The sequence below is a fragment of the Stylophora pistillata genome, unplaced genomic scaffold (assembly GCF_964205215.1).
Source record: "Stylophora pistillata unplaced genomic scaffold, jaStyPist1.2 SCAFFOLD_4770, whole genome shotgun sequence".
Taxonomy (NCBI): domain Eukaryota; kingdom Metazoa; phylum Cnidaria; class Anthozoa; order Scleractinia; family Pocilloporidae; genus Stylophora; species Stylophora pistillata.
The window spans coordinates 1-12,385 of record NW_028290880.1 but is presented as its reverse complement, the minus strand read 5'-3'; the positions used below and the strand labels follow the sequence as shown (position 1 = coordinate 12,385).

Sequence of the window (12,385 nt, the reverse complement as noted above, 5' to 3'; positions counted from 1 at the left end):
CGGCAGTTTCAGGGTTTTTTCGTCCTGTGGCCACTTCTTTTTTTTTCTTTTTTTTATCCTGAGTTCCATCGTGAACAGCGGGCGTTTTTTGCGTCTTCGCTTTTACGGCAATGATATCTGAACTTGAATCTTGCGTATTACCCTGTGCTTCTTCATCCGATGAAGGCTCAGGATTTTCAATTTTTCTTTTCTTTTCCTCCTTTTCTTTCCTTTTTTTCTTTTTCTTTGCTTTGGTTTCGCTCTCTTGTGATGCAACAAACTTACTTTTATGTTCTTCAGATAAACTTATCACAGTCAATCCGGCCTCTGTGTCCGGAATGAATTTCGCGGTTTTTTCTTCGGATGAATCATCTGAATCAGCCACTTTTATCTTTACTTCCTTCTCTGCCTTCTCTTTCTTCTTCATTTTTTTCTTCTTGTTACCCGTTGCTGCTGTATTTTTATCCTCAATGACGTCCTCAATTGTTAGTTCATTCGCCTTGGTTCTGCTTCCCTCAGGGAGGCTTTCCCCAAATCTAGCGGGCTCTGCTGCAGATTTCCTCCGCTCGCCGTTTATGGACGTAGTTGATCTTACACGGAATTTTGTCACGCTACCCTCAGAATCCTCTTTCGCCCCTGTTATCGCGGCAACGGAAACAGAGTTTCTCTTCTTTGTCGTGGTGGTAACTGATAGTACACTCCCCTTTATTTTGTTCTTGCCAGAACTCTCCGAATTTCTAACACCAATGTCTTCCGCACGAGGCGAATGTCTAGGACTTGCCAAAGTTGACGCAGTAGTGGTCTTTTTCCCTTTAGAGTTGGTATCCTTCGGGGTACCAGGTCTTCTTTCTTTGTCGGACGAAGCTAGAGAAGGTTTTCTACTTTTTTCTTCAACAAGGTGCTCTATTCTAGACTTGTTTGGACTCTTAGCCCCACGCGCGGAATTTTTTCGAATCCCCTCGTCTTCGACAACGGAAGTAATAGACGACCTCCTGATAATTTTCTCACCGTTTGAGGGCGACAAAAATTTGTTCACTTTCTTCTGTTTCTCTTGTTTTTTGTCCTTAGCGGGCAGGAAAACCGTATCTTCACCGGCGTCCAAGCTTAACTCAGAAGAGGCAATGGAGCCGTCCCTTTGATTGTGAACATCAGTTGGATTAACGGATAACTTTGCATTTCCTTTATCACGTGTGAGCGATTTCGAAGCTATGCCCGGCTTCCTGTTTAAACCTGGATAACTATTTCCAGTTGTCTTTTCGTCCTCGATGAAAGCTGGATTTGTGTAACCTGGCGAACAAGGCGGGCAAGAATTAGATGGACAAATGAATTGCTCATCATCGCTGTTTAAAATGTCACTCAGGGTGTCATTGTCTAAATTCGACATGCTTGCGCTACCAATACTCCGCCTGTCCTCAATATCACAGCCTTCATCGTCCAGTATGAGTCTTGGAGGAGTCCGCTGATAGTGTAACTCAGTTGGTTCGTACGCCGGTTTAAGGGACCTCACGGGGTAGCCTGGGGGCCACTGCTTCTTGGCCTCGACATTGCTTCGAGGTAAGGTCAGAGAGGATGATGCGCTCCCATTGGCTGTATGAAAAAAAATATCGAAAGGCTTTAGCAGACAAATAGCCTTTACGACAATATAGAACAATTTTTGATTGAGATAGGAAGTAATCTGAGATAACATTAGCTTTGCTTCACGACGCTCTATGACAAACCCTGAACCTATTGGCAAAGGGATCTTCCATTAGAGAAATAGGTTGGTACCAGCCTCATTCCCAGGGCCTTTTTTCTTACTTGGGCGGGAAAAGGCGCTGGGAACGAGATTGAGATTGGAGCATGCGTATCGCGTTATCTTTTCGGGCGGGTTTTAGCGAGTATGGCTTAGTGGCAAAAACAAGGTAAGATAGCAATACGTTAGCAGTCTCAGTATTCAATCAGGAAAGGGCACGGTCACCTATGATAGCTGTGCCTGCTTTGTGACTAATAATACTACAATGAAAGTTCACGAGGTAAGTATTTCGCGAAAAATTTTAATCTGAACCTCAGTATTACTTATCTTCGAACTTTTCTAGACTTATAGTTTTGTAATTTACGTCCACACTGCCAAGAATGAATCATGCCAAGAAAATTTGCCTGTGTGAACAGAGCTTTCCATTTTTATAATTACCTACCTGTGACACGATCGTTTTCCTCCATGGCCTCTTTAATTTTCAATTGCTTCAGTTGCTGGTCTGTTTTGTGATCCAGACGGTCACTGTTGATCGGAGTAAACTTCTTTCTTGACAAAAGCCAGGATTGTTTTATAAACTGCCATAAAACACACAAAGCAACGAGACCTAATATAGAGGCACCCGCATAGATCATAGGCTTCAAGTCCGTCTCAATGGGCGGGACGCCATCTGTCGGGGGGAGGGGTAGCGGTAAAGGCCTGGGCGCTTCGTGCAAACTATATGAGGCACCATACATGGCGGACAACATAAAGGTTGAAAAAATGGTTCTTCCATCCCATAACGGAATGATAACAGAGTTATTAACTTGTAGCTGTCTTAGAAATTTAAGAGATGATTCAAGAGCAGTTTTGTTTCTTTCGTAGATGGTGATATTGGCAGTCAAACTGTCGCAGTCCTCTTCGATTGCGTAATAGCGGTTCGTGTTGTGATAGTTAAATTGCTTCTCGTTTTTCTTCTTCTTACTTCCCTTCATCCGACCTCCCACAGCTAGGCGCCTTTCGCGATGATGTGCCCTGATGCTTGCCACGTCCACCCCGCAGTATGGCCGCTGACCAGAGGCGCAGCTCATGTTGATCACTGTGATCTGACTTAGTGGAATGCTGGTCAGGCTAGAAATTCTCGTTTGTAGTGAGTTAGTCAAGTTGTCCTGGAAACTTTTGAACATTTCACACTCTAGCACAAAGACCAGCAGCAACGTGAAGTTCCAGGTTGGTTGTGCTAGAACTAGCGGAGCTGCAAATTGACAAAAGAAAAAAAATAAAAAAAAAAAAGAGAACGAATTTTCGCTCCGGACTCAAATCAAAGAGTCTCAAAGTATCCGTCCGTCTGGTGTAAGGAAGAATCAATTGTTGAAAAAATGCTGAGCTTGAAAGAAAAAAAAGGCAACAAAAGACTCCCGCACCACTCCTTTGCACTAAATTTGGTAAACTTCAAGTAGTCTAAAGGTCGGTGGTCCGTTTTCACCGCTCTCTCGAATCCTGTTAGATTTCATTTCCCCCCGAGAAGCACCTTTCAGGTGAGCAGCTTGCTAATTAAACTTCAAAATCTGTTGTTTACAACTGTTGCGATGTTCTTTAAGTTGTCTGTCTAAAGTCTTTTCAGATTTGGTGATGAAACTACAAGTTTCGTTCCTTTGGGTGTTGGTCAAATTGAGTCGAAACGCTAGTATATTATCCGAACTCGCATTTTTTTACTGCTGCTCAGTCAGCTCCAACATTTTGTTCTTCAGTGTTTTGTTTTTTTGCAATAATTAAAGAACTCCGAGAAAAAAAGCCAATTACAAAACTTTTCTCCATTTCGGCAAAGTCAGCCAGTGTTACCCAAACAGGTTTCTACATTTTTTAAACAACCTCTGCTTTATTAGAAACTTCTTGATAAAAAAAAAAACATAACAAAACAAAAGAAAACTTTCTCCCTACCTACTACAGATGAAGTTGAAATGTTGGGACACTTGTCACAGCAATAGGTCGTATTTGGAGGACAAACACAGCAAGTCCATTTGGACGCAATTTCATTTGATGCCCCAGTCAGGTTTACAAAAGCCTGCTGGTCTAGAGTACCGCAGACTGAGCTGTTGCTGGTCTGACATTGGCAGACGTTATTCTCCACCAGACACGGGTTGATTGAGATCGAACCGTTACAAGAAACCTATGGAAATATTGATCAACTATTAAATGCTTGAAACTCGGTTGTCACTGGTTTTTTTTTTTTAAGTTCTTCACACTTCTTTTCCTCAAGTATTCTGTAGATTGTTTAAACAAACCTTTTTATTAAAAAAAAGCTTGCATTTACGAAACGATACACTTGACTTACTTGACTGAGAAATTTTTATGGCTACTGCCTCCTATGGAGGCAAAAGCCATAGCGTTGGTCTGTTGAGTGAGCGAGTGGCTGAATGCAACTATAGAATACGAACGACCTCTTCGCCCTCAACGAAGTCTGTCGAGTTGTACCCGATATTACTCGCTCTTTGCTTTTGTCTGTCGCGGAACATATTCGGGCGTTCAGTGCTTGGTGACAGTTTCCTTGGATTGCTTCAAATGTTACTCGGAAATAGCACGTAATTAAACTGTTTCTTAGTACTACTTGTTGTGTCGGAGTACTTCAGAAGATGGTAAACGTCTGACAACCATTTCAGGATGGCGTGTGAAAAAGCTGAGTTTTACCTTACAGAAATGTCATGTGAGGTGTGATCGGCGCATCATGGAAACAACAGTAAAATTTTCTCTTTGAAGAGAGAGCATATCACTGTTTGAATCAGCGAGTTATACCCATTAGATTTTTCAGTTCTTGCCGTGACAATACCAAAGGGGATAAACATCTCAAAATAATTTTACGGCGGCGTCACCGGCGCGAAATTGAAGAAAGACTTCCCTTGTAGAATATCTAAATAGGTTTGATCTGCACATCGTGAAAACTATGAAGAAAATTGTTATTTATTCGAAACGAGAGCATTCTACCATTTCAATCAGCGAAATATCGTACAACGATGAGTGGCTTATTGCGTGAAACAAAAATCTCACAAAAATTGAATTGATAACTGATTATCAAAATTAAAATCACAATTGCAAGAAGCCTAGTTTAATCATTATAAGAGCCTAGAGAATAGACTACAGAGGAACGGTTAGGTTCATAAGCTAGCCCCTATAAGTTATTAATATTACTATTTCTATTGTTATTATTATTATTATTGTTATTATTTATCACAATTGTTAATATGATTATTTGTTACCACTAAATCATTGGTTGAGTGTGAATTAGTCTCTATATTCTGGAATCATATTTCTCTCGTGGAACAGGGTACTCATAACTATATGTGGGATGCGTCAGCCTAAACTGGCAATTTTTTATATACACCATGTCGCTCCATGCTAAGGAAACCAGAACGCGTTCCGGATGAGTGGAACATTCGGCCCGACTACAGACTTATTGGAGTAATTTAGCGATTGCGATAAAAGCTTCCCTCCGGCGGAGTGAATTTTAATTTTAAGAAAGTTAACAACTGAAAATTTGTTTCTTCGGAATTAAAACCAATATAACTTTGTTTTGCGAAACAGCATCAATTTGCTGCTTTCCTCTTTCAGTTTACTCTACATTTTATAATTTGACCGCTTAGTGTTGAAAATTTCAGCGTAATAGGACGCGAGAAACGGGCACACGCAGTCTGACAAGGGCACAAAAAAATTCTGCGATTAAAACTTTTCTTTATTTCCAACCAAACAACGATGTGCAGTTTTTAAGAACTCTGAATCACTCAAAATTCAAGTTTTCTTCGATTATTTTTTGTTTTCTCTATTTATCGGAGACACTTTTCCGTGTTTTCATAAAGATTCCTCGAACAGGAGAAAACTTGTTAAAAATTCAACACATACAAAGAACATCTAGCCTCGGGCTAAAATGTTCTTAACATAACTGTTAATTCAATTAATTATATATGACTCGTAAGAGAAAGCTAAATCAGCTGAAACTTCCACCTAGATAAAATATTAAATATCTGCTTTTCGATAGAAAAGTGGGTGTTATTGTATTCAGAGCGCGTACGTTTGAGTCCTTAAAAATACGTCAAAAGGTGTTTGCTTCCCATTGGTTGCCGAATTAAGAGAGAAACATTAAATGCAGCCCATGCAAACTTTGAAACTTCCAAATGCGCTTTTTCAATCAAGTTAAAAAGGATTACCATGCTGTACGTTCAGAGTATGGAAATTAAAATTAATAATGACCTTTACAAATTTTTCTGTTAACAAAGGGGTTTGCTCGATTTATTTAAGCAAGAAAAATCGTTTGCATTATTTTTTACTATTTGAACACCAACATTTGATAATTTCAGCTTTTTCGCTGGTAGTCGTCTCGTTGAAGTTACTGACCTAACCGCAAATAAACGCACATTAAAATTTACCCGAAGTCTAAAAACTCCAAACTGGGAAGCCTCGATCGAGTACAAATCGTTAAGGTATGTTGTACTGCTCATAAGGAAATGATGTTTGAAAAGAGATACATTTCAATGAATAGTTTATCTTAATAATTTATCATTAATGATTTGTGACAATCTACTGGCACTATGGGGTGGGGATTGCAGTGATCATGAAAAAAAAAATTCCTTCAAATCCAATTTGTCTTTACAGGTAAAACTAAATTTCTTAATGGTTTGACACACTCATGAAGCTGTTGACCAGATGTTTAACGAGTAGGAATCAGAGTTTCATTTTCATTGAATTAAGTTAAGAGGAAAACTCTCTTTGAGAATAGTTACATTGCAGAACCATCTTAATAATGCTGCCGAATACTTAGTCAAAGTTTAACTGCTGGGATGATACTATTGCCAGCTTCAAAATTCTAATTTTACACATATGTTGTTGTTAATTGATAGTGATATTAAATTGTGTCTTACGGGCTTTCTGAATTTCTGGTAAAGAAGGACACAAGAACCTTTAAAGGTACTGTTAGGAGGAATGCAATCAGTGAACTTCTAGCTTGAAAAATGACTGTTCTGAATTTATCTTTTCAAATTTGACCACCTGCCATTTGACATGGATACCATATGTAAGCTGGTGTTATCCAATTAACAAACAAAATGAAAAGAAAATATCTGCAGAAGAGTAGATTTGTATAATTATCGAGATGGTCTTGTTGTTATATTTTAAGCCTTCAATTGATTGATGTTTGTTCTCTCCTGACAATATGGATGGATACAATATCTTAAGATGTTTACTCTTGTTAATTGGTAGAGCTTATGACCTCCTTTGAGAGTTGTTACACCCCAACTCCAAAGGCTGTAAAGGTTGAGCATGTTTTTGCTCTGAAGGAGTGGATGTCACCCTTTTCAACTGCACTCCACAACATCTCAAATCCTCATGCTTTTAAATTTACAAAAGCTCCTTTGGGAAAAGTCGTTATGCACTTACAAGAACTGGGGGAGTGACAAAGAGGAAAACTGGAAACCGGTAAACCCTGATCCAGAACAGTGGTTAACTGTAATGAAAGTAAGTGGAAATATCTGCTGTACAATGGAGAATAAATAAAAACAAAAAATCTCAACTATAGTTGCCATTAATAAATATACTCTGTTCATACACTGAAGATATCTGTTTTGCTCAGTTGGAGTGTGATGATCTTACATTTTAATTCTTAGCATTATACAAGACCAATAATAATAATAATAATAGTAATAATAATAATAATAATATTAGCAACAATGACAAGTGCTATTAGAAAAGCTGCAAACTGATCTCTGTTATAGCTTGATGGTATTACTGTAGGTAATACTAATTAGAAGCTTATTTATTGTTGAAGTCATTTCATTCTCCACTGTCTGATTCATGTCCTTCAAATATTAAATTTCTGGGATAAGTGTTTGTGCTACAATTTTTTTAAGCTTGCTTTTCATTATTTTTGTCAGGCTGATGCAGAAATAAATGTAGATGTCCCCCCAGATTATGTTGCTCCAGATACAGAGAAGCTTGAGCTTCAATGGCTCAGATCAGAAATTGAAAAGTATTTCAAAGGATTGTTTCTGGAACAACATAAAGAAGATTTGGCATCACTACTTGACCCTGAACATACCAGATGGCATCCACCAAAAAGGACAGTTACTTAGCCATTGAAAGAAATCATTACAAACAAGGAAAGAGTTAAAGAAAGACAAAAACAATTGGAGGCTGCTGGGAATAGTGTGGGTTTTCTGGGGCAACTGAAAAACCTGATGGTGTCCCTGAGGATGTGGATGATGTGGTCAGAACTCAAGTTGCTCCTGTGCAAGAGGTGATTTATGCTCAAAATTAAGACATACAATGTATGCTCAACTCAAGCCTCCTACTCATGCAAACTTAGCTATTTTGGCTAAAGTGTACATGCCCACCAAACCTTTCCATCATGTGTTTTATTCAAATAGTGTCAGCCACAGCTGAATTTTCCTTTGTGACCACACACACACTTGCCTATCAAAAGGCTTTCACATAATTGTCCTTTGATTTAAATTAAGTTGTGTATAGATAACTTGACTTTATTTATGATTTGTTTACAATATTGCAGATGTACAGTGGAGCTTATAGGAGGCAGACGGCTCAGCCCGTGGTCACCGAGGTAGATAACTTGAAGGAGTTCTGCCAGGTAGTATTGTTGCGTTTAATCTTGATGGAAACTACAAACCTCCCCATCTGGCAAAGGTAAAGGAAGTCACTAACTCTTCATTCACTGTGCAGTGGCTAAAGGGTACTTACAAAGGAAAGTGGGTATCATGGCCTGGATGGACTTCCAGCGAAATTCCTAAAGAAAGTGTAATCTATTTTGACATCGAATTAGACGAGAATGATAAACTAAGAAAGGAGTCTGTCCAGTACTTAACGAGGAGATACAAAGAATTAAAAAAAAGTTGAAATGCATATGTATGCATGTATCTAGGTTTTTCCATCGAAACTTACCCATCAAATTAGTCCCAAAATGTCTAAGATGATCTAGGCACGTGTATGGAAATTTCCACAGATCTGTTATTAAGCATGGTTAAAATTGTAAGATGTTCAGTCATCAACAATCTAGACGTGTATGGAAATTTCCATCAGCCTTGAAGTAACATGGTAAAGTATAAGGTGTTCAGTTATAACTGATCCACACTTGTGCATAGAAATTTCCATAGATCTTCCAGTAGAATGGTAAAATATAAGATTTTCAGTTATAATCAATTCACACTTATGCATGAAAATTTCCATAGATCTTCTAGTAGAATGGTAAAATGTAAGATTTTCAGCTATAATAGATTCCCACTTGTGCATGGAAATTTCCATAGATCTTCCAGTAACATGGAAAATGTAAGAATTGTTTGAATTGTTTGGTTAAAATCGATCTACACTTGTGCTCACAAATTTCCTTCTTTCATCACCTTCAGGTAACATATAAGATCTTCAATTATAGCTTATGCACACAATCATGTGCATGGAAATTTCTATAGATCTTTCATCAGCATGGTAAAATGTAAGATCTTCAATTATAGCTTATCCACAAAATGTGCATGGAAATTTCCATAGATCCTCCATCTACATGGTAAAATGTAAGATCTTCAGTCATAGCTGATCCACACAATGTGCATGGAAATTTCCGTAGATCCATTGACATGGTAAATTGTGAGCTAAGATCTTCAGTTATAGCTGAACCCCACGATGTGCATGGAAATTATTTTCAAGGCCTTTTCATTTAAACACGGCAAAATGTAAAGAATGTGTTCATTGTAATCGATCCAGAAGTGCATGGAAATTTCCATAGACCTTCCATTAACATGGTATAATGTAAGATGTTCAGCTATAATCGATCTAGACATGTGCATGGAAATTTCCATAGACCTTCCATTAACAATAGTACAATGTAAGATGTTCAGCTGTAATCAATCGAGACATATGCATGGAAATTTCCACAGACCTTCCATTAACATGGTATAATGTAAGATGTTCAGCTATAATTGATCTAGACATGTGCATGGAAATGTCCATAGACCTTCCATTAACAGAGTAAAATTTAAGATGTACGGTTATAATTGATCCTGACATGTATATGGAAATTTCCATAGATCTTCCATTGACACGGTAAAATGTAAGATGTTCAGTAACGTTATAATCGATTCAGAAATATGCATGGAAATTTCCAAAGATTTCCTTAAGTGACATGGTATAATGTAGCATGATTTTTTAAGTCCTTTTGGATTATCATCTCTGTGGTGATGTCTGCATATATACACTTGTAAAAAAGATTCTCAGAAAAATCGCTGTCAGATATGCCATATCCTACTTGGTATATCTAAAGCACGTATGTATAAATTTCAGTAAATAGTTCTCAAAAGAAATTCTGTCCTTGTTGTAAAAGTTGTTGTAATCATTTCAACTGTGGAGTGGTTTTTATGGACTATTAAACTATTTTTCTCCAATATAGTTGAGTGTCCTGGTCAGAAAGATACATTGTAGAGTACATGTTACCCAACATATACTGACGTGGCAAAGAAGCGTCTCTTTGATTGTGGTTTTTACCAAATTTTCCTTACTTCAGAAAATCTGCACTTAAAAAATTGTGTTTTACCCAAAATTGCCATTTTTCTAAAACCGTAACACGTACCTGCCTTCTTGCATAACTTTCATACCAAATCCAGTATGTACTTTAGTGACCTATTTATCAAAATCAGTTGAGAAAAATTTGGCTTATTGAGGTTTGTTAGGTTTTTGGCACAAACTCTCTAAGCCCCTCTAAGGCCCAGCAAAATGGAGTTTTGAGCATAATTCATACTATAAACAGACCAAACTCTCGACATAAGGCCTTTATTTTGTATTAGGTAAGTGAAAATGAAACATCAATGCCAAATCAGTGTCATTATCTAGAAATACCTCGACTCATAACTTACAAATACACTAAGAGGGTCTCTGATGGTCGACAAACCCGCGTTACTTTTAACTCAGTGAAGGTTGTGTGACTCCTCGACTTGGTCCAGTCCTCTCACTCTCACGTCCAATATGGTGGGCTTGTCGATATGATAACAATCGCATCTCGAGGTGTTGCGTGGCATGTTTCACATAAACTGCGACACAAACTATTTGTTATCCAGCTCTTCCAACAGTGGATTTCTTATTTACTGTCGGATGATATGATTTATTAAGCTCTAACGTACCAGGGAAATCGAATGGATCACAAGTCACCTGGACGCTACTCACTACAACTTTTATGTAACGTCCTGCTCTTTTACTGATGCCATCATGCGTATTTACAAGAGGTAGCAAAGCTATCAAAAGTTTAACCATATGTGACAGAGTCACTTAGGCTTATTTTCTACTTCAAACATGTTTGTTCTTCTGTTTATTTTATTCTCTGGAATTTTAGCGATTTGTCAGTAATGTTAGTAATGTGTTAATTGTGTTAGTCATGTGTTAATTGTGTTAGTAATGTGTTAATTGTGTTAGTAATGTGTTAATTGTGTTAGTAATGTGTTAATTGTATTATTCCAGTACCTGCCCTTGTCCTGTTGTGTAAGAGTAAACACCGATTTTCCTTACGTAATTCCTGTTTAATTGACCGCTCCTAGCCCATATTTGGTTTTAAGTTATTTTTACCTTTAACTGTATTTTACTATAAGTTACAACCGTTTGCTCGGTAAGTTCAGCTGATTTGTTGCCTTCCTGAGAGTGCCCTTAAAGCGGACTCCGAGCTATACTAGTTTTTGGTATGTTTCAGTATTTTATGTTTGTTTGAGCCCTAAGCTTAGCATGTAGTTGTTTCCACTTGTATTTTTGTGGTGATTTTTCGGGTTAGAATTTGCTTAGTTTAGCCACATATTCCTTTTATCTTTACTACTGTATTTCATTTATTTACTCTGACCTTTGTCACACAGCATGTAATTTCTCTGCTATATAAACTGCAATTGTTTTCGTATTAGCAGCTGTAATATTTTGCTTACCTGCTTCCAATTCATTGTTGCTATGATTCCTGTGTTTTCAGTACCAAATTATGGGTTCATTACATTAGTAATTTCATTTTCCCCTTTCACTGTTTTATACTGTATTAGCTCAAGTTGTAATATTAAGCCTAGCTCGTAGTCTTTGTTGAATTCATGCCTCGTGTAGCAATCACTATTTTTGATAGTTTCTGTCACACAATTTCCTGTTTTCAAGTACTTTGTTTGTTTCCTTTCTTCTACTGAATTATTTCTGTCTGTAGGTTATCCTTTAGTGTTAAGTACTTTCTCCTAATCCATTTTAATCTTGTTACATCATTTAGCTCATTGGAGCCTTGTTTTCTTATTTATTGTTTAGTGTCACTCGTTCCCGTTTTTTTTGTACCGTTGCATTTATTTGCTGTTTAATAAACTTGTAAATCTTCCCTCGGATCTTTTGTTCTTACGTCGACCGTTTTGGCCGTCTTACACATAGATCTTCTGTTAACAGTCATTTTCCTTAAGCTCACTTCATACTGCATAGATAAATGGGTCCGACAAAATATAGAGACTTTGCATGCTTGTGAGTATAGTATGTATGGAAATATGACTTGAAAAATATAAATCAGGGGAAACTCAAACATCTCTAAAAGAGGATTGTCATATCTAAGTGAGGACATCATCTTTGTGTTCTATGATGGGTACTTGGTTTTCAAAGAAAAAAATTACCTTTATTTGCTAAACCTGGGTGTACGTAGTGCTAATCAGAGGCCTT

The 12,385-nt window shown here is 37.6% G+C and overlaps 1 protein-coding gene and 1 pseudogene across 2 annotated transcripts; one reads left to right on the top strand and one right to left on the bottom strand.

Moving 5' to 3' along the window:
• Nucleotides 1–4: 4 nt before the first annotated feature.
• LOC148715690 (uncharacterized) lies at nt 5–3,148 on the bottom strand (the record flags this gene model as incomplete). Its single annotated transcript, XM_088746618.1, has 2 exons — nt 2,154–3,148; nt 5–1,566 (listed from the first exon to the last, which is right to left on the bottom strand). Coding segments are annotated over exons 1-2 (2,286 nt in total), but the record flags the coding sequence as incomplete, so codon positions are not given.
• A 1,203-nt stretch (nt 3,149–4,351) lies between these two features.
• On the top strand, nt 4,352–10,123 carry LOC111332041 (uncharacterized; annotated as a pseudogene). The gene is made up of 5 exons (XR_015995899.1): nt 4,352–4,399; nt 6,625–6,646; nt 6,938–7,192; nt 7,609–7,970; nt 8,241–10,123. The product of XR_015995899.1 is annotated as an uncharacterized LOC111332041 (transcript).
• The last annotated feature ends 2,262 nt before the right edge of the window (nt 10,124–12,385 follow it).